General features: G+C 37.0%; 1 protein-coding gene across 39 annotated transcripts in view; it reads left to right on the top strand.

Annotated features, from left to right (window-relative positions):
- The window catches only part of ADGRL2 (adhesion G protein-coupled receptor L2), a 382,604-nt gene that overhangs the window by 321,070 nt on the left and 38,880 nt on the right, over positions 1 to 22,654 (top strand). For 31 of the 39 annotated variants that reach the window (NM_001190477.2, XM_046944451.1, XM_040704626.2 and 28 more), the window contains 3 exons: positions 11,105 to 11,214; positions 15,844 to 15,858; positions 16,798 to 17,598. In NM_001190477.2, coding sequence (NP_001177406.2) covers positions 11,105 to 11,214; positions 15,844 to 15,858; positions 16,798 to 17,598 — 926 coding nt within the window. The remainder of the gene's footprint in view (positions 1 to 11,104; positions 11,215 to 15,843; positions 15,859 to 16,797; positions 17,599 to 22,654) is intronic. The other 8 variants (XM_040704627.2, XM_040704617.2, XM_040704623.2 and 5 more) reach the window with 1 other exon arrangement.

Genomic DNA, 22,654 nt, shown 5'->3' with positions numbered 1-22,654 from the left:
GTTGCTGTGACCAAAGTCATATAGTTCTAACACCTTACAGGAAAAGGTCTTACTACTACTTAATGACACAGAGCTGTATAATGTTTCATATTGCAAGATTTTGTTGTTGTATGTGCAAGAGCATCTATCCTCTGTTCTTAGTAGTAATCTATGCAGCTGTGATCTTTAACCTTACTGTTCATTGCTTCTCAGGTATCATGCTTCTTGTGATATATAAAAATATATATATGAGGAAGGAACAATTTTAAAATGAGTTTAATACATGTATTTTTCCAGGACTCCAAAATTATTGTTCAACATTGCTCAGATTTTGTGTTCCGTTTTCTGTGACCATTTGTTACGTGAATTTAGGCTGAGTTATTTAAGTGTAACAATAACCAGTTCGGAACCTATAACCTTTCCATGTTAACTGAATTTCTTAAGAGCATTGAACTCAGCTCAGCTATTACACTTATGAAGCTGTAGGTGTTTTCTCATCTAGGATGTAGTGGCATTGATACTGCCTTCATTGTATTATTCTAGTGCCAGAATCACTGATGGGTATGAAAAACACCATTTACTTTGTATATCCAGCTTTCTTAGATAATTTTGCTGCCTTCGTGGCTGAGTTATAGCAAAAGAACACCTCCTGGAGCCGCATTTAAAACAGGAACACTTTGGGTAATGTGCTGTAGACAGAACACTTATGAGTTAGTGCTCAGTTATCATGAATGCCATCAGCAATGCCTTGTTGCTTTCTTATCAGCCACTTCCTGCTGTCAGCCCAGTGCTTATTTCAATAGAAAAGGATTTGCATCAAATGTAATACAGTACTATGTATAGCTAACATGGGGTTTTTAATTGTTCAGGCACATGAGACTCCTTCAGTAGTAGACAGTTTGATAAAAGGATTAGATTATGAATATTTTTGACACAATTAAAGATTATCTGTACATTGACAGTGTCAAGCCACTGAATTTTCCTGATGGGTTTCTTACAGAGGTGAATGTACTTGACTTAAGTAGAAAAAAAACCACACAATCCATTGGATTTTTGGAGATGTAAAAGTGAGCAAACAAAAGCAATTCCCTAGGTGTTATTGGGTTTAAAACAGGAAGTTTCAGGAATTGGAAAGCACACACCTCAAAAGAGTAACTTAATCCCTTACCTTCAAGTCAAAGAAGAAAGTGGAATTGTGCTTCCCAGGCTGGAACAGGATATGCTTCTGCAGGAGGAGTCCTGTCCTGTACCTGGAAGCCTAGCAAGATTTCCACATGATAATTGAATCCAGCCATCACTGCGGGTAATGAATAACAGTGCTTCTGTGGCAGGCATTCCTCTTAGAAGAAAAGAAAGTACTTGTAGTGAGGATTCTCAGACACATTTCAATAGAAAATGACACCACTGATACAGGGTTGATTAAAGACCTATCAAGGGACAGCATTTCTGGAAAAAAAAAATGAGCAGATGAAATAAGAAAAGCTGTAATTTTGTTAATAGCTATTAGTTTAATATATATGACATTAAAGCCATGAGATCCACATAAAGAGTGATGAACAAAAGGATCCTACCATCTTGCTAGTTGATTGCACTTTTATAAATCTTGTAAAATTACCAAGTTGTCTTTGGCCTCTTGCTCAGCATTTTGCTCCACGTTCTGTTGAGCCAAGCAAACAAATCACTCCCCAGCCCTGTGGAATTGGTAGAGATGCAGTGGTGGCACATGGCCTCTGCTGATGAAAATTATAACCCAAAAAGGGGTTATTCCCTTAGGCAAGTTTACAAAAAACAATTTATTCTTTTTCACTCTGTAAAACTCATCTTACATGCAGGATCTCTTGTGTTATTACAAACTCTAATCCTCTGAGTGGGTAATTAACGGACCAGAAAAGCCATTTGTGGAAAGAAAGAGCCATCAGAGTGAAAAATATTTCTCTACTGAATGATCTTTAAGGAGTAAATAATTACAAGAGTGAGAGGTTTGGGATGACCAATCTAAATCTGAACATAATTAGGATGAACACAGTTTGAAAATCGAAGCAGTTGTCATGTGCAACAATTCTCATATCAGAAGACTAATTAAATATTTAAAAGCCCCAAACCCCTCACTATTCACAGAAAAATAACCTGCCACAAAAGGGTCTGTAACTTTGCAGATAATTAGGAAGGGTTACAGGGGGAAAAAATCAGATTGGCTCCAAGGTTCTGCAAGGTCACATCTTATTATGGTGTATCTTTTATATGGTCTGATAACAAGTTCCTTGCTAATTTAATCTAAGTAGGGCATCCCATAGTGATTTCCCATTTCCCTTGTTAAAAATGCGATGGCTTTTCTATATTCAAACTGCAATAGGTGAGCATTTTTATAAATAATTGCTCCTAATTGATACAGGTTATAATATTTTTTTATTACTTGGGGGGAACATGTGTTAAAGGTCAGTTAGGGCCCACCCCTACACACACACCCCCATTTGAAACTGTGTTCATCCTGCTCTTTGCAAAGGGAAACCAAAGGACCTCATGTTTCCTCAGTGGTCAGTTCTGTAATTAGTAAGATTTTCTTACCTGGAGGCTAAGCTACAGTTACAGTGGGTACACGTTTCTGCAAGCAAAAGAGCTTTGCTGAATTTGTGAGACCCACAGCGAGTGAAGCCTGCTTTGTGCTGAACTGTCCTGAAGGTTCAGTGCAAGTGTGAGCTGTACAGGGGTATCAAGACTTCCACATTTCAGAAGAATTTCAGTAACGAATCACCTCTATCTTTTAAAATACCTTATTTTAGTAATTACAGTGGGTGATATTCTGAAATGTATTTAAGATTTGTACAATTTGAAGTGAAGGATAAAGCTACGCATTTTCAATAGTGTAATTGTTCAAGTTGCTATTCATTTACTAAAGATTCAGAAGCTGTCTTAAGTGATTCAACTTTTAACTACGTTATGAATGTGCTGAATATCAAGCCATGGATAACAAAGATCTACCGTGCTGCAAGAACAGGTTTTTAAAGGGCTTTTACTATTATCCTATGATCTTTGCCTGAGAGTCTCTTCTCTTCTGAGTCTGTTGCAGTGTTTCACCTGGGTGTTAGGCACTGTGCTTGAGGATTTGCACTTGGATTTGCTGTGGCTCTGCTCTAGTACTGTGCCTCATAAGTAAATGCTGCTCCATGAAGCTCCTACATTGGTACCCAACCCTACCTTTCTCATCTGTAACCTGCTCGACCCACAAGGCACGATGCTGCGCTCGTGTTCGCTCAGTGTGAATAATCTGTGTAAATTGCTCAGACATTACGATGCTGCACTACTGAAGTTTTCATTAGTAAATAAGCATTGCTTTAGGCTATTTATTTTGCTTAAATTGTGAGACATTTAATTGGGTCTTTTGAACTGATTACTTTTCAGCAGTGCAGATCTGCTTAGCTTAGTTTGTGTACTAAGACATACACTGTCTTTAATCCCTGCTGCATTTTGCTTGCAAAACATACGTGCATGAATAATATGACAGGATTATGAATATGACTTTACTTACATTTCTTCTTCCTTAGGCACAAATATTTTCTCTAAAATGTTGGTATTTCTGCTGTTATGAGGTTTTGGTTTTGGCTGCGTTCCAGGCAGAAGTCACTGTCACTGGCAGATTGTTCCATTTACTTTGCACAACTAATTGTGGATTTAGTTGTCTGATTTTTCCTGTCCCTGCCTTGCAGTCAGCTCCTTAGAGGCTCTCATGGCTCCTGTAGGCCTTTCACATACGTGGTAGAAAGTAGCCGGGATAGAAAGATGGGATTATAAAAGCACTTTAGAAATGATCTAGAGTTGGCACTTATGTATTCCACTGGAATCTACATTTCCTTTTTCTGTTTTTTGTTTTTGTTGTTATTTGTTTGTTTTTTGTTTTTTGTTTTTTTCCTATTTTATCTGATGCTGCAGTTTCAGGTTAATAACATTTCCATAATAATAGCGTTTACACAGAAAAGAAAGTACTGGAACAAGAATGATTTGGAACCAGAAAAACTACCACTGATGTAATAGCTACAATGGGAATAAGAGAAAAGATCTGTCTTTTTTAACAAGTCACTGCTTTGGACTTAGTGAACATAAATACTAAAAAGCAAATGGGTCATAACTAAATGCATTAAAATTGTAAGAAGAGGTTGAAAGCAAGAAACAAACACTCGGTTAAATTACTTTGCCATACAGTTCTGATACATGTTCATTGATAGTGAATCAGATTGGGTAGCCCTAAGAAAAGGCCTGTGGGAGTTGTGTATTTTCTGCTGCATTTTATTGTCTACTTCAAGTTTTCATCCTTAACACGTACCCGTAGACTCCCACAAGATTACACTGTAAAAAGAAAACAAGATTTCATGTTATTGTATATTTATTGGGCAAATGAAAACAGAACTATGGTGCACCTTCTTGTACAGTAATAACTATTTAGCTTTTTAATATTATGTTTACTCAGTAATTACAAAGATTCAACAAATCATCAATATTTTATTTAAAAAGAAAATAAAAACAATTTTGTTAGGTTTTTTTTTTTCTATCCCAGCTATATTTCATCTGAACTCACCGGGGTTATTGCTTTAGTGGTCATGTTTCCAAGTGCATAGGAAATCTCTTGTGAATTTTTTTGAACTGATACCTTACTGCTTTCGTGGTCATGGGAAGATTTCCAATGTTGAAGCACAATTCTTATGGCCAAATTCTGCCTTTGTACGTGCTCCTGCATCCCTCATTTTATTCTTAGATTATGAAAATTACCACCACAGCATGCTAAATCTGTTTTCACTTCAAACTAAGTGAAAGTAGTTCTGTTTTTCTTAAGCATTCTCATTCCCCAGTAATGGTTTCAGGAATTCTAGCTTGAAAATAATTTTTAGCAAATCTTACACATGCATAAGCAAACTGCCATTGTGGCATCCTGTTTGTTTTTTTTTTTTTTTAAAGCCAGCTGCAAGTTCATATCCATCACATTCATCTTGGCTCCCTACAGAGGTGTGTGTTCACTCTTCCCGGCTGTGCAGGGTTGCACTGGTGCTGCAGTAGTTGCTCGGGAGCTATGGGTGCTGGTTGGCCAAGGCTGCTGCAAGTCAGGGCTTTATAGCTGCGGGGGGGGGGAGGGCGGGTTGCTTTTAGCAGCTCCTTTCTTTTCAGGCTTTGGTTAGGTCTAGTTGCTAAATGATTAGGTTTCATTTCTGATTTGTAGTAATGTATTTCTTGGGAGGTGAATTAGGAATGTATTTCTTGTGAGGTGAATTTGAAACTCAGAATTTAAATGCATTCTTTTAAGTAGTTTCATCTACCGTTGCAAGCGCTGTATGTGTGCAAGTGTATATGTCTGAAGTTCCTAACGTAAAATCGCTGTTCTCTGGCTATTTGATATGTAGGTTTTGTACAAGCTTTCTAAGATGAAATTAATAAAACATAACATTTAAGTAATATTTGACATCTTCATACATATGTAACTTTGAGTTTAATAACAGAAGTGGAGGTCTAGTGAATATGCAAACACAAGCAGAAGCACATCTCGCACAGCAGTTGTAGACCGTTAGGAATACATATGTAAAGACAGCCATTTATTCTGGGTAAAGAGGTTCAGGAATTTTTCCATTTAAAATATGCTGTCGTTAAAAGTCAATACACGAAATGAAGTCATCCCACATTCCCATCTCTTTTTACTCAGACTACAACTCACACTGGGTGAATAAGGAACAAGAAGACCATATGGAGTACGTGATGCTGTAACTCAGAGTTTACGTTCTGCAAGTGGTATCTGAGCAGGTTGCTGCAGGCAATATGCAGGAACATGCCGTTGTGCTAGCTTTTAAGTATTTAATCAATATGCTGAAAGAGAAATACCTTCAGATCTGACTGAAACATTTCAAAACATACCAAAGTGGATGTTCTAATATATTAACAATTTTGTTAAAAATTAATTTCATCTATTAAAATAAGGTTTTAGTCCATCTTTATTTTTTTTTAGCTTTTTAAAGTGAAATGTGTATGACTTTTCTGTATTTGCCTTTTTTTACCTTACCTAAAGAAACACTGCATTCACAGAAAGCTGCAACTTAACAGTCTGTCTGTGGATGGTAGACATTAACCTGTACTCTATTCAAAATAGCAGTGATTTTTCTTCTATGTTGCTATCTTTGCCAAAGTTATGTACATAAAACAAAAGCATTTGAAGGGTAAATTGTGATGTGGATGTTATTTTGTACATGTCTTGCAGAACTGCAAGAACCACTTGGAGAGGAACTGTTTGCATCTTTATGTGGCATATGGAACCTACACATGAAGATGACCTCTTCCCTCTCTTTGGCCCATCTCATGCTGAAATCTCAAAAATCTGCTTCTCAGATTCTAGTATTTCACTTTCTGGTCCAGTCATGATGCACTGTGCTTTTCATTTTAATGCTGGAGTATTTGTTCAAGTCCATAGACTTTGCATTTTTAATCTTCCTTAGAACAGTGGTGAATAATGGCCCTTGGCAGGAGATAATGAAATTTTCTTAATTTATATTTTCAAGCAGAAGCTTCAATTGAAAATGGCATCCTGTGGCCTGGAGACATAGCTCTAGTGCAAGTTTCAGGGGAGCTGTAATAATAATGCAGTGCCAGCGGTGACGGAGAATGATAGGACAGTGAAGAAGTAATTTAAGAAAGAAAAGAGAATGTACCAAAGCTTTATTGTAGCATATCTAATGATCTGCTGAAGATTCCCAATAGCTTTTGGAGCATGACAGGGGAAACTAATGTTATCTTGCCAAAACAGAAGCCCCTGCTTAATCAGCAGAACAAGATTATTGATTAAAACACCTCACACAATAGATTGCACATGGAATCTCATCTCCATACATTGCACGTGGTAAAGTGCAATAACGAGCATAAGATAATAAAAAAAAGAGCAAAAGCAATTTGTTGGGAATTGTACAAATCAACATTAGGGTTGAAATGCAAACAAATTATTGTGGGAAGTACAGCTGTCCTTAGAGCTTAGCACAGAAGGGGCTTGGCTACACAGTGAGGGGAAGATGCTGGCTAACAGCACTGCTGGAGCTAGCTTACTTCCCTTTTTTCTGTATTCATCTGAAGTGTGAAAGGGCCATTCCTCGTTTGCACAGTCTTTCATCCTGAGGTGAAAGGAGTTCAGACACTGTACTGTAACTGTTAATTAAACACTCAATTTGATTTTTAGATTACTCTAAGAGATGCATCTGCATTATGAAAATGTAACCTTTCTTCATTCATACTAAAATACTGAAGAAACGACTCTTAGAGTACACAATTACTGCATGCATTCATGAGAACAATGATATTTCCTACATTTCCCTTCATAAAACTCATGCTGTGTTAGCACAGGAACTTGAATCGTCATTCTTTGAGTGCTACTGTTAGTCTTCCCCTAACGAGGGTTTTGTACTTAATCTGTGCATTAACTTTTCCACATCAGCTGTTTTTTGCAGATCTGCTTTATTTCCTTGTAAATGACAAAGTCATGGTGTCATAAATCTTTGTGAATATCATGAATGTCTCAAGTGTGAAGATATTTCAGTGTCAGATCATATGAACTTTAAGATTGTACATAAAAACCTGTGAATTTGCATAGTTTAAAATATGCTGGGGAAGTATGCAGTTAACTAGATTAAAGAACACTTAAATGATACTTAAAACCAATAGAACACTTAAACACTAGATTGCAAACACTTAAACGTTAAAATATTTGTGATTTGACTTCTTAAATTCCCAGAAACAACAAATGCTAGTTCGTACCAGTAGGAACAGTTGTAAAACAGTTTGGATAGATGAACTGAACGAACAGAATGTTGTGTAGAAAAAATAACACTGGTTAAAATGCATGAAGGACTTCAAGGTAGTTGGCAAGTTTTGTTTTGTTTTGTTTGTTTGGTTTTGTTTTTGTTTTCTTTTTCCTGATGGCATCTGGGCCAATTTTTCAAATATCCAGGAATTTTATTTCTGTTGAACCTTGTTTTGGAGAATACCATAAAGTAGCCACATTCAAAATGGCCTTACCATTCAAAAAGGAATAGAAACCAGCACAGGGGATTATGTTGTGCAGATTGTAGCAGTGTAGTATGGTCTTTGTTGGACATAGTGTTTCTAAATTTAAAGATTTCTCAAAATTGTAGACCTCTGCTAGAGTGGTGGTAAGGTGCCTTGATATTCTGTAGATAAGCTCTGTACATAAGATGCTGTTTTATATAGTGTATCTTTTGTCCAATATAGCTGACATAAAGAATGTCAGCTGAGACCTGTAGCAGTTAGTAGAATGGTCTTTGCAGGCAGCAACAGAAACATAGGTCAATAACTAATACTGAAGTTAGTGTCCCAGGTTTTACAGGAGGAAAGACGGAACAATTTTGAAGAAGAAAGACTCTGTTTATCCAGAGAACAAATGTAAATTCTCTGAATGGCTAGTCTCAGATTTACCTCTGCAAGGCCCAGATATCCTTCCTCTCTTCTCTAGAACCCTTGAATTGGGATTGACAGATGCTCTAATTACTGTTGTTTATGACAAACTTAACTGGGTAACAAATAGTTACCTGAATGTGGATTTTTTCCTTTTACATGTGAATGTATAAATCAAGATACTTTAATTTGAAATGTTAGAAGCATATGGAAATCAGAATCTTAAACCAAAAGATTACCAAGTTTTGTTTTTTTTTAAATATAAGCAGCACTCCATTCCTAAATACAGGTCAGTGATTTGGATGTAAAATGTTTATTCTTTCAGTTATCCACATAATTGCTCTTGCTCTAGATGAGGATGCTCTGTAGTACTACTGTGTACTGCAGCAGCAGGCATAGCTCATTGCAGTTTGGAACTGCGATCTCCTTTGTTTTGGCCAAAAGTGAGCAGGAGGAGGCCATATGCAGAACACATAAATTCTTACCTATAGAAATAGTCAATAGTCATAGTTTTTACAAAGTCAACAACTCAGCGCCTGAAGTTTGACACTGGCTCTTACTGTAGTAAGACAAAAATATAGTGCACTTCTGATTTATTGTCATTGTACATCCTTTTGATACAAGCTTGAAACTCACTTTCATCAGTTTCATTCTCAAATAATTCCTCCCAATATATATCAATTTCATTTTGTAATAAATCAATATTTCTTTCTTAATTGCTGCTCATTCAAGTGTAAAATGAAATTTTCATACAGCTCAAAGCTGTGGAAGCCATTACATTGAGTGATGCACTACAGAGAGTGTTTTTGTAGGAATGCTTTTGGCTTCATTTTAATTTAAAGAAATTAATTACAAAATATTACTTTTTGTATGTTGGTTAGTCTGGCCTCAGCTGTGGGGTTTAAAAAACCTGGTAGAGAGGTAAGACCAGAGAAATCTGTGAAGTTTAGGATCGTGTTGCCTTCTCCTACTTCTGCAGTGGAGAAGCCTCCTCTTACATCATGCACCTGAGAGCAGTGCAGTGACTCTGCAAGCTGGTTGCATTTCATCACTTCCAGGTGGTTCTGAAAGCCATTGTAAGCATCCTGCTTTCTCCAAACCCTAATACGCTCTGTGGGTTATTGCAGTGAGTAATGCTGGCAGCCTGAGTGGCACAGTATTGGGCTGACTGGCAAGTGACAGCCACAAAGTGAGCTCCTCGCCATCTATCTGCCTGCCTGTCCTGGCTTGCTTGGGTTATTTGCAATCAGTTTTGAAATTATGAGCAGCACAAGACAAAATAAATAGTTTTTTTTTAAAAAAAAAGGACAGAGAAAATAAGAATGATCTAATAAAGTTGGAAGAGATTTTGCTCCTGAGTTTACTCAGCAGGAGGCTCAGTTTGTCCCAAGCTGTTCACTGCTAGCTTGATTAGAAGGTAAATGTGAACATCATTTATATCCGAGTTCTTCAAATGGGATTGTTCTACTTCTCATGAGATAGCAAGAATCACTCTTATACATGTTAGCAAAGTATAGCTGGAGAAAGCTGTTGGTACAAGATAGATTATTTTAGCTTGAGATTTGTTATTCAGGGAGCGTGGGAAGTAGTAGGCAATAGAGAAGCTGATGTACACCTGGAGTCAAAGGCTAGGCTATTACTTAAGTTCAGACCTCTCTTATTCAGTTTGCTGACAAACAAAAGTAACCCCTGAGAAGATCAGCCAAACTCCCTTTTCTTTCAGTCACCAAACTCCCTGACCTTCTCTTTTCCATCTATGTCCTTCTGACTATTTTTTTCTATATTACTTTTTGACCATCTCTTCAGAGTTAGGTGATAGTTTTTGCATTTAAAATTCTAATCTTATATTTGGCCTGGAAATCCCAGATTATTATATATATTAAAAAAAAAAAAAAGACACCAAAGCAAAAAACCAAAACACTTTAAAAACCATTAAATTCAGAAAACGATTGTGGCTGGAGGCGCCGCAAAGAATTTCTTCTTTGCATCAAAATGCAGTGGCTTCCCCTGTTCAACAAATCATTTATATTTCAGTATTTTGTCTCCTCTACAATACATCATAATTAATTTTCTTGCAGTTCTTAAATGTTTTTCTAATTTCCTCAGACGGTCATTCGTTACTTCTTCCTGTAACTTAACAGCGGAAGCATAAAGACCACCAGTTGCTATTAAAATAATTAAAATTGAAATACTAATGTTCTTTGTCTGCAATAACTCTTCTAACCAAAATCATGGCTACCTTTAATCACAACAAAAATTTCTCTGAGATATAAAACCATTCAAATGTATATCTGGAGAGATTAATGGAATTTATCATTTGTGTGAAAGCACTTTTCACATTTACACTTTTTTTTTTTTTTGTAAGTTTTATATCATCTTTGCATTTTGCTTTGGTTTTACTGAGTAGTATTGTCAAGTCAGTATGTGTTTGGGGCAGCTATCCTTGCTACTCAAAATGAGTGACATTTGAGATAACAACGATACCCAAATTTAAAAGTGTTAAGCCTGAACTGAAATATTGTCTTGAAGCCTCATTTATGGACTTTGACTGATCTAGTATTAATTAACTTTGTTGTCTTATGGATTGGACTGACCAAGTGTGAAGAGAGCTAGCGCTGTACGTAGCACTTTAGTATGAACTTGCAAATTAAGTGTAATCTTAAATTAATTAGCCTGCTTTCTTTTCCCATTACAGGTGCAACAACCGAACACAGTGTATAGTAGTTACTGGGTCAGATGTGTTTCCTGATCCTTGTCCTGGAACATACAAGTATCTAGAAGTTCAATATGAATGTGTTCCTTACAGTAAGTATAATCTTTTTATTCTTGTTCACTTCCCCTGGCCCTCACAATTAAAGCTGGAGTGCTGTTCCATGGAAATGAAGCATATGTTTATGGCCCACGGATCCATTATGCATGCAGAGCACTTACAGACTAGGGCCTCCAATTAGCTTCACGAAGTGTGGAAGGAAGCCATGGTGCAATGCTGGCCAAGTGTCTGTCTATGTTCTTAAGTGTTTGGCTTTTAAGGCTACTGTTTTTCCAGAAAACAAACTCGAATTAGCTATTCAATAGGCCAGATAGAAATTTGTACTTTTGCCCAATACCAGTTGCTGACAAATTGGCTTGGCTCACAGACTTCTAAAGAAGGAATTGACTTCAATTTTAATCACGATCTACTTGAAAGGCTACCTTGGTGAATTTGGGTGCACAGCAAAACCCAGCACTAACACTCTTGGTCAGGAGGTGTTGTAAGAAGACTGTGCTTTAGGGGCACACTCGTAAGTGAACTCAGATTCACAGTGAATAATTCATCACTAAGTACCTAAACCGCATTTCTTAAAAACAGTGGGAAAAGGAGCAAGAAGAGTTGTTCACTTTTAATGTAAAGCAAAAAATGTGAATTGTGCCTTCAAATCAGATGTCAAAACAGAACCTTTAGCTGAAAAAAAAATGAATACTGAAAACATTGAAATAAAAAAATTAAAAGTAATAGCTATTTCAGCAGTTTTGTACAATATTCTTTCTAATGCCAGAATTCACTAGTTTTAGACATGCTTCTTATTTCCTTGTAATAATGTTGTTTGTTTTTTTTTTTTCATTGACATGTATGCACGTGTATAAAAGTTCTGCAGATTCAACACTTTTAACTGGTTTTGCTTTCTTGTAAGGTCATTCTTTGCAGTGACTTCTCCCTCATCTTGTAACTCCACAGAGAAATAGCTGTGCTTGCAATGGAATATGAGCAGTGCACTGATCATTCCCTTAAGTTATTATTAAGTGTGAGTCTCTTGATCTGCAGTAATCCTTAACCAAAGTCACATTTTCTATTGGTACAGGAAACAGGCCAAGTCTGAGATGCAAAAACACTGTGGTGACAGTATACATCCAAAAAGGAAGGAAATGAGTTCTGGCATAAGCAAAGCTATGTCAAAACTGTCCATAGTATTTACTGCACAATTTTTAAATTTAGTTGTTTTGAACTGAAATACTGCTCTGCATTGCTTCACCATATTGATCATTCACTGTTGTTAAAGGCCAAACACAGATCATCTGTTTTCTCTTCATTTCTGCTGTTTCATTGTGAGATGGACGCTTGCTGATTTTTTTTCTGTACCATTTGTAGGATTTGGAAGCCTACTGCATACAGTGATCCCAAGTACCATTCCTCCTGTGTGTAGTATTGGTGGCTTGTTATGCCTGTTCTTCTTGTGCCACTTTTAAAGAGTGATGTCTTACCCCAGTCTAACCAAAATTTTGTTCCGCAAAGATCACTTTTACTTTAGCTTTATTCTTATTTCCAAATTCTCAGAAAGAGGGCAGTGCAAGTGATTCCAAACGATGGGGTCAGTCATATGACAAGAGATCATGTTTCCAGTTCCAGTAGGCTAGTTCATAGAGAAAAGCTATAATGCAAATAATGTTCAAACAATTTTTTATGCTGTTTTAGGAAGAGAACTGTGGATGTATTCTACCAATTGGGTATTGCTATCTACAGGAATCTTTTCTTTTCCAGTTTTCAGAAGTATAGCGCGGCCTACCCTGTACTCTAACATGTAGCTATTCTGCTTTTGAAATGTTTAATTTTGTTTACTGTCAATTGCATTGGCCTACCCCTTGAATTATGTAATTCTATATCTATCATAACTCAGGATTCTGGATACTTTTGTCTTTTCAAGTCCAAGTTTTGGAGTTTGTTAACTGCAGCATGTACAATGATGACACTACACCTAATTGCAGAATTGTAAGAGGAGTCATGTGTTGTTACAAGCATCAAAAAGGCTGACAGCTATTAAAATCAGTTTTGAAGTTTAATTTTAAACCACATAGTGCTGCAGTAGCCATTTTGATTATTGACCATCTTTTTTCCATGTCCCACAAAGCTTGTCCTGATGTTCTTGCAAGTCTTGATCAACACCCATTATCAAGTCTGATTTTTTTTTTCTCCCTTACTTGTTCCAGTGCTGCCCTTCTAAACATATGGAATGACTGAAATCATTAGGTTTGCAAAGAAGATGGGATAGGCTTTTGTGGGTCTAGGAAGAGAGGTGTTTAGTCATCACAGCATTTCTAACCAATGTTCAGTTCTGATTGTTACTTTACTTGATTTCATCTTCAATTACTGCAGGACTGCAAAATATCTTATGTTGATATCTTTCAGCTCATGAGAGATTACAACTAGCAGTTGTTACTTTTGTGATGAAAGTTGAGAGCTCTTACATGTTGGAGTTGGTGTCACCCTTGTACAAAATGCAGTTTATGAGCAACTCTTATGTCTTGCTGGCCTCCAGAAATATATAGCTGCTTGCTGTCCATGCACATTGACTGAGCTTTCTCTGGACTCAGTATTCATTGTCCTTGTAAGAATGTACTTAATGCAAAGCTTACATTTTTGCATCTCATAATGTAGACCTGTTCAGTAGTGTTTTTCTAATCCTCTTCAGCTGAAAAAAAAATCTATTGAAATACTCAGTTAGATCTTCAACAAAACTAAAATTCTAGACAAATTTGATAGGCATTGCTTTGTCTTAAAATAAGAGTGCTATTGATTAAATTACAAAGAAATTGAGAGTATCATACTTGACATTTCTCTCAATTCTGCTTCACAATGTATGTTGACACTGACTGAGTAACAGAAGTCTGCCCTTTCATTAAGAAGTACATCAAAAGTACCATTTTGTACATCTGTGCATTTTTATTTTATGCCTTTTTTGGACTCAAGAACTCAATAGAAAATGTTTTAGAGTGCTTTATACTCTCTGTCTGTATTGATTGGACTTTGCAGCATTTATTTATTTCAATAAGCCCATCTGTCCCTGAAAACTGTACAGCTGTACACCAATGTACTCTGAGAAGACGTGCCAGTAATGATTTTAGTTATCCCTATCTTTTTCCCACTCTCCTATTACTAATTCTAAGTAGGTACAATATCAGTATTGCTCTTTGGCAAGAAATAAGCTCATACATGAAAGTTGACGAACAGAATCATCTGGAAGTCATTAAAACGGAATGTGAAACTCAGAAACTTGCCTAAGAATGCTTCTTCTGTTTACTGAAGAATTAGAAAATGCAGAAAAACAGTTGTTACCTAAAGATGCACAAATGAACAAAGGCTAGGAAAGCTACTGCTCAGTTTGACAATATTAGCCCTCTCCCACTCCCCTCATGGAGTTTTGGAATTGTTCCCCAAAGGAACATTAGGCCAGCTCACTCAACATCATTCTCCCAAAATAACCATATTTAATTTTGTTAAATGAAACTGAAAATCCAAAACTTCATATGGAACATACAAATACATTTTTCAGGTTAATACCATAATTCTGAAAATGTAATAACTGTGCAAATAGTTTTGATACACTTCCTTGGTATCAGCAGTTATTGTTACACAGATTGGTACATCTGTCATTTTTCAGATCATTTTATGAAACTAAGAGAACATACTTCAAAGGCTACTGAGTATGTGAAATAGATTTTATTGCAAATAATTATTGGAAAGCTATTTACTATCTGGACTTAAGCTATAAGTCTTCCTGTAATAAGTTCCTTGAAACTTCCTTGGGGAGAAATTGCTATAGTAATATAACTTTGTTAATTGGGTTTGATTTATATTTTCCATGTGTGGTGGTGGAATGGATATTTGTTTCAAACACTTAGTATGACTGTCCTTGCATACTAGCTTGCTGTTTCTGGCTTAATCGATGATGCTGGAGAATATCTGAATGAGCTAAATGTTAATTTTTTCTTCTCTTCTTGCTTACTGTGCTTTTGCTTCCTTTTTCTAGATGTTTTTGCTTATTTCTTCTAGTGTGATTTTGCAGTTATAGATAAAGAAGTGGCAAAAGTTCTCAAGGTTACATGCAGGAAAACAAATAAAGTGGGGCTAAGGAGAGCTAAAGGATGCAAGCCGCTTTCTTTACAAGAAGTAAAAGCTGAGGGAAGATGGGGGGGAAATTCAATAAGCGCACATACATACCTATATAATTCATATACTGTGTTTTGGATTTATAGTTATCTAATTAATATAATATGTATATGTGCACTAGCGCATATATGATATATTAATGTGTCATTCTTAAAAGTCAACTTGATAGCATTATGCTTTGAGTTTGAGAAGAAGAGTATATCTAGAATGCATTAGTAAAGTCATTCATTATTTATTCAGGTTCACTAAGTGAAACAACATGCCAACATATCTGTATTGCCTCCTTAATCTACTAAGATGATTGATCCGTGTTCACTTATGTAACCATAGAATCTCTCTCCTGCTAGGTTTTCCTGTTGTCTGTTTCTCTTTATCCAATATAGTGCAGTTCTTATTCTCCCTATATTTAGCGTCTGTTACTAATTTAATCTTTAGATTAATAGTCAATTTATGTTAATCTTCTTTCTTTTTTCCTTGCACTTTTTTTATTTTTCTTCCGATGCTTAAAATAGAAGTGGAGCAAAAAGGTAAATAACGTATACAGTCCAAACCCCAGCTCCTTGTTATGTGCCTTATGGATGTTAACCTCTTCCCTTCCCCTCCCCACAACACTCTTATATTATGATAATCAGCAGGATCTCATAAGTACACCTCATAAAGAAGTCGACTGTTTGCAATAAAGTGACTTGGCTGCTTAAAGTAGGTGGCGGGGTATAGTGTCTGAAATACTTGGGCTGGAGGGAAGACTCCCTTGCTTTTTTCTCTCCCTTTCTCTTTGTCTTTCTTTCCCTCTATTTCTCTCACCCTTGGGTAAATTCTTGTTAATAAAGTGTCATCTTGCCTGGCTTCCAGAACCCTCTCCATAGCATGCCATGGTTACAGGGTTTCCTGGTCTGTTTCATTCATTGCTTTGGTTGTGTTTTGTTTTCTCTGCTCCTAATTGCTTTCTCTATATACCTGATGATTTGTTTTGTTCCTTTATTTTTAATCGAGGCACCTCCTTTTTCAGCCTCACCACTTCTTAAAGTTCTAAACAAGTCGATGTGATTTTTTTTTGGACTGAAATGACCTAGCACACTACTGCACACCAGTTAAAAGCTCTGGAACGTTAATGTGTACTCACTAAAAGTCTAAGATGAAAATGCAAGAGTAGCTCTACATTTTCAGCTGTCTGTGTATGCCATTGAGCCTTGGTCTGTACTAGTGAAAGCTGTTCCCATCCACTTTCCATACTGGTACAGCAAGAACATGGTAACTTTAAGAAAAGTGGATGATAACGGGTGATAATTGCATTAATTATAACATACGGTATTATCTAGTGCCAATTAAATTGATTTTTTTTCTTCCTGACACAGTCATTATGATTTACCTACTTTTTTCTTTTTTCTTTTTTTTTTCTTTTTTTGGATTATGAGGCAGTTTTAATTTGACATAATTCTTGTCTTACTTCTCTCTGTGACTGTTAGTTTTTGTTTGCCCTGGAACGTTGAAAGCAATTGTGGACTCACCGTATTTATATGAAGCTGAACAAAAAGCAGGTGCTTGGTGCAAAGATCCTCTTCAGGCTGCAGATAAAATATACTTCATGCCATGGACTCCATATCGCACTGATACTTTGATAGAATATGCTTCTTTGGAGGACTTCCAAAATGGACGCCAGCAGACAACTTATAAACTCCCAAATCGAGTGGATGGTACTGGATTTGTAGTGTATGATGGCGCTGTGTTTTTTAACAAGGAAAGAACTAGGAACATAGTAAAATTTGACTTGAGGACTAGAATTAAGAGTGGAGAGGCCATAATCAATTATGCTAATTACCATGATACTTCTCCATATCGATGGGGAGGAAAGACCGACATTGACTTGGCAGTTGATGAAAATGGCTTATGGGTAATTTATGCTACGGAGCAGAACAACGGGATGATAGTAATTAGTCAGCTGAACCCCTACACCCTACGTTTTGAAGCAACCTGGGAGACAACATACGACAAACGGGCAGCATCCAATGCATTTATGATATGTGGTGTCTTGTACGTTGTCCGGTCAGTGTATCAGGACAATGAGAGCGAGACGGGCAGGAACGCCATCGATTACATCTATAACACCAGGTTGAGCAGAGGAGAGCACGTGGATGTTCCTTTCCCCAACCAGTACCAGTACATCGCTGCAGTGGATTACAACCCCAGAGACAACCAGCTCTATGTGTGGAATAACAACTTCATTCTCCGATATTCTTTGGAATTTGGCCCACCTGATCCTGCCCAAGGTAAGAGTTTGATTTTTCTGACATTTTTTTCTCATTGTGCATTTATTCAGACAACTATTACAGATCTCTTTAGTCTTAGACTTAGCTTTTAGCAGAAATGCAAAGAGGATTGGTCTCTGCACAGCTGAGCAGTGCAGTGTTACATTGGTGCAAGGCAAATTTACAGAACTTGTGAAGAGAGAGAATTATTTAATTTTTTTTGCTTGTGGTTTTTTTTTTTTTGTAGAAGTGTTTAACTTTTCTATGTTTGAGAATTATTTACTTTATACTATTAGTTTGACTAACAGATAAAATAAGTTTGAGTTCATTCACACTGAGCTCAAAGCCTGTTCCCATTGGTTCTGTTACTTGCCTTCTGAATTGATTACACCACGTGTGCAGACCTTTTAACTTCTTGGTGCCAGCAGCTGAAGAGCAATGTTTATTGGGAAGTCCCAGAGGATACATATGGGGTTAATGTGCAATAGCAAGCATCAATGCTTTTCTGGATTTTCACAATTACTAATGTTAGTTTAGATAAGATTATCCAACATGTTTTTTGCTGATTTCTCAGTAAGTTCATTACAGCTGCAGCTCCCTTGGATTTAGAACAGTTATCTAAAAAGAAAATATTAACTCCAAAAAGAGGAAGGAAAAATGGAGATCTTTATGTCTCAGCTATTTCTAAGAATGAAATGGAAAGGCTTAGCCACAAATAAACACCTATGGGAGAAAGTATCAAAACAAATGGTCTGGAGCAGAAGCAGGTGTATGTATCAAAGGACAAGATGTTAATAAACTGCTTTAGCAATGGAACTTAATACTTCACTTCTGTCATCTAATTGACATACATGTTCAGCAGTAAATTTTAAAATTTTAGGAAATTAGTAATAGTGGCTTCTTCCCGTGGAAAGCATCTGTTCTGTTTTAGCTCAGCTAATGAATGCACAGCAGTATAAACCATGTAGTGGAGCACCTCTCCCATGGAGACAAGTTGAGAGAGCCAGGATTGTTCACCCTGGACAGAAGAAGGCTCTGAGGAGACATTCTCCTGGCTTTTCAGTACTAGAAGAGGCTTACAAGAAAGCTGGAGATGAAGTCTTTATCAGGGAGTGTAGTAAGAAGACAAAGGGAATGGCTTTGAACTGAAACAGAGGAGATTTAGATTAGATATTTGGAAGATATTATTCACATTGAGGCTGGTGAGGCAGTGGAATAGGTTGCCAAGAGAAGCTGTGGATGCCCCATCACTGGAGGCATTCAAGGTTAGGCTGGATGGGGTCCTGTAAAGTCCAATCTAGTGGGAGTTTTCACTGCCCATGGCAGGGGTGTTGGAACCAGCCTTTGAGGTTACTTCCAACCCAGACCATTTTATGATTCGGTATCAACATACATTTAAATTTTTCTGGATGTAAGAATACTTAAGCAGCAGCAGAACAAGACATTTTAGAACTAGTGCATTAGTAGTTTTCAGAGCCACATGAAGGCGTTCCCAGTCTGTCTCCCCAGACCTCTCCATGTATGATACTAGGCTCAGGCCAGTTCCAGTACGTAGGTCTAAGCTCCAGCATAGGGCAGCTGTTCAGAAGGCCCTGCACCCCATTTCATAACACAGGTTGGTGGCTGCTCTTAGCGGAGACATATCCACCTATCTCATTAGAAAGCTTTCATTTTTGTATGTTCTCAGGCATGTCACTGTTCGTTCAGTTTAACTCAAATGAAGTTGCAGTTTAAGGTCTCCAAAGCTTTACAATTAAGAGAAGAAAATGGAGGTGCAGGCTCTGCCATGAATAATGTGGTAGAAGTTAATCTTTAAATCATTGCATTAAGGGAAAAAGTGTTAAGGAAGAACAGGGAGAGAGAAAAAGGGTTTGTACGATCCTTTCTTTGTGCTAGTAAACCACCCAGTGTTTTCAGTGAAACATTTCATGATGTTTTTATTATGAGTTTCTAACATAAGTTAAAGTACACATCTCAGCCACATCTTGTCTAATATCAAAAAGACACTTGTGCATCCACTAGCACCCCCTCATGTCCTGGGGTTTCCATGAGACAAGGCTGGCATGCAAGGCAGAGGGAGAAACTCTTTACTGCAACCAGACCTAGATGAGAAGGGGCCTAGGGCACGCTGCGGGGTGCTTGCCTCTCTTCTAAGCTTTTTACCCATTCATCCATGAAGATACAAAAGGAGTATTTTTTGTGAGTGAATTGTGAGATTTTGTTTTAAATGCATTAAGATATCAGTAAATACATTTTGTTTGTGACCTTTTAATACATAGAAACCATTTGAATATGTAATTCATATATTCACAAAAGGTTTTTCCCCCTATATAAAGCCAATAAACAGTATTTTATTTTTATATGGATCTGTATGTGGCAGATCTAAGAATATGTTTCAGTTCATTTCCTCTTTTGCCTAAGCCAATTGCCTTTAGTTAAAGATTACTAAATTAAAGGAAAAATTATCATCTCGCTTGTCCTTGAGATGTACTGCTATAAAAAGAAGATATTCCATACAGTTTATAGCTCTGTATTTTACTTGTATTATGTTCTCAATTCCTCTTTGTTTCAGCATAATATCTATATAAATTGGAGACCAGGTCTTCTATTGTTACAGAACTTAAAGATCTATATGTGTAATATCTAGATTATGGAATCATTAAGGTTGAAAAAGATCTCTAAGATTGATTTTGAAGTCCAGCCATTTATCCATCCTCGCCATGCCCACTAACCATGTCCCTAGGAAACCACATCTACACATTTCCTAAACACCTCCAGGGATAGTGAATTTGCCACCTTCCTGGGTAGCCTGTGCCAATGTGTGACCACTATTTCTGAGAAGAAGCTTTTTCTCATATCCAACCTGAATCTCCCTTGGTGCAACTTAAGGCCATTACTTGTAATCCTATTGCTAGTTACCTTGGAGAAGAGACTAACCCCTACCTCATTATAACCTTCTTCCAAGCAGTTGTAGAGAGCAGTAAGGTCTCCCTTGAGCCTCCTCTTCTTCAGACTAACCAAGCACCGTTCCCTCAGCTGCTCCTCACAAGGCTTGTACTCCAGACCCCTCAACAGCTTTGTTTCTCTTCTTCAGACATGCTTCAGTACCTCAGTGTATTTCTGGTAGTGGAGGGCCCAGAACTGAACAAAGTATTTGAGGTGTGGCCTTAGATCAGATTTTCAGTATATTTGAAAAAGGATGTGTAAAGGGCATTTTTGTGTTTCTTCTGTGTGCATATGTGTTTTGGTTGTCTTAGATTTCTTAATCATCCACTCAAAGACATAGGTGTTAGGATAAGATTCTTTAAGTCACCTAGTAGGAGAACCTTCTTTTTGTGTCTTTTGCAATGGTACTTTAATACCAAGTACTTAATAGTGTCACAAGGTCAGTGGCTCAAAATTGGAAGTCATGATCTTTTCTGTTTGAGTGGTTAACTTGGGGGCATTGTAGAAAAGTCAGCAATCTGTGTTCCTTCTGTTGCTGTGGGAGCAATAATGATATAGACACTGATTCGTTTTTTCTATCTGTCTTGGCTATCAGTTCTTGTCTGCACCTGAACTTCCTACTATCAAATGCTTCAAAAACTACGATCTTCTTCCTTCATAAAGGAAAAATTTATCACATTTGAGTCACATTTTGAACTGCAAGATTTGTGTTTGCTCCCAGGGCCAAAATTGTGAGACTCGCTCGTGACTTGAAACCTGCCTTTTTTCTTTATGTTGTTTCTTTAATTTTTAAATCTGCCTATTGAAACCACAGAAATACCTCTTTAATTAACCTAATGATGACTTTGACTTCACTGCAGACCTGTAGCATTTTTTTTCCTCCTGTAACTGTGCATGTTACATCTCCTCATATCCTTATTTTCGTAATCCTCAGGAAGACTTCTGATTTCTAAAACCACAGCTGCTGCAGCCAAGCTACCATCTTACCCTGGAAATTGGGTCGGCTGCCCTTAGAACTCTCTCCCCTTAACCTCAGTCTCTATATGTTGTTTTTTCTTCTCTCTCCTCTTGGGAATTATAATACGTAGATGTAGAAGTGGCTTTCAGAGCTGCAGCTGACAAGTACCACTCAGATACTGCACAAGAGCACATTTTCTAAGGTTAAGTGTAAAAATTGTATTTAAAAGTCAAAACCTTAATTCAGAAATAATTCAGAAGTATATCAGGACCTGCAGAGAAGCAACTATGAAAAAGTCAGAGCATATTTTTTATATTTCTGGTAAATTTAATGTATATGTTCCCATACATGATTTTAATGGAGATATCCAAGGAACAAACAAATCCTATCTGGAATAGGATTTTTAAAAGGAATTTTAAGTTAAAAGATTAAGAAGATTGAAGGGAGTTTTCCCCTTAAAAAGTGAATGAGTATTACATTGTAAGGTTTCCTTGGTAACAAAAAGAAGATAAATCCTTTTGTTCTGTTTTAGTGCGTTAGGGAGAGATTTCATCTACACTCATCCCAATTTGCGCAGACGGTGCAAACTGTTCAAACTGGGGTTGTCTCCCCTTTTGTACCATGATACCCATCATTAAGTTTTATTGGATCACTGCAGGAAAATATGGATGTTGTGAGTGTTGATAGAACAGAAACTCGTCAGCTACTATCTCCGAGGGCTTGAAGTGACAGGAAGCTAGTGCAAATAAATCTTTATAGCACCAAGAATCTATGATGAAGTCATGCAGCGAATTGTTAAGTAAATTAGGTCTTTGCTATTATAGTGAATTTGCTGTGTTACAGATTGATTAAAGAGAGGCTGTACAAATAACGATAACCTAATGGGGGCCAGATATAACACATTTTTTGATCATAGGCATTTTGCTAATTTTGTAGCGTATTTATTGTCATTTTCAGGGTATACATTTATAAATGCCCACATAAACATTTCACTTTCAACTAAATGGGATTTTACATTGTCAGTAGAGTACTGGTCAGCATAATAGCTGGAGCCTATAGGTAATTAAGTCTTAGTGACTTCCCTGATATTCACTGAAGCATAAAAACAGGCACATCACGGTAATAAGCAGAAAGCAGGAAAATCTGGGTTTGCACAAGTGTCTGATCCCTATT

The sequence above is a fragment of the Gallus gallus genome, chromosome 8 (assembly GCF_016699485.2).
Source record: "Gallus gallus isolate bGalGal1 chromosome 8, bGalGal1.mat.broiler.GRCg7b, whole genome shotgun sequence".
In the NCBI taxonomy this organism is placed as follows: Eukaryota; Metazoa; Chordata; class Aves; order Galliformes; family Phasianidae; genus Gallus; species Gallus gallus.
This window is presented reverse-complemented; position numbering and strand designations above follow the sequence as displayed.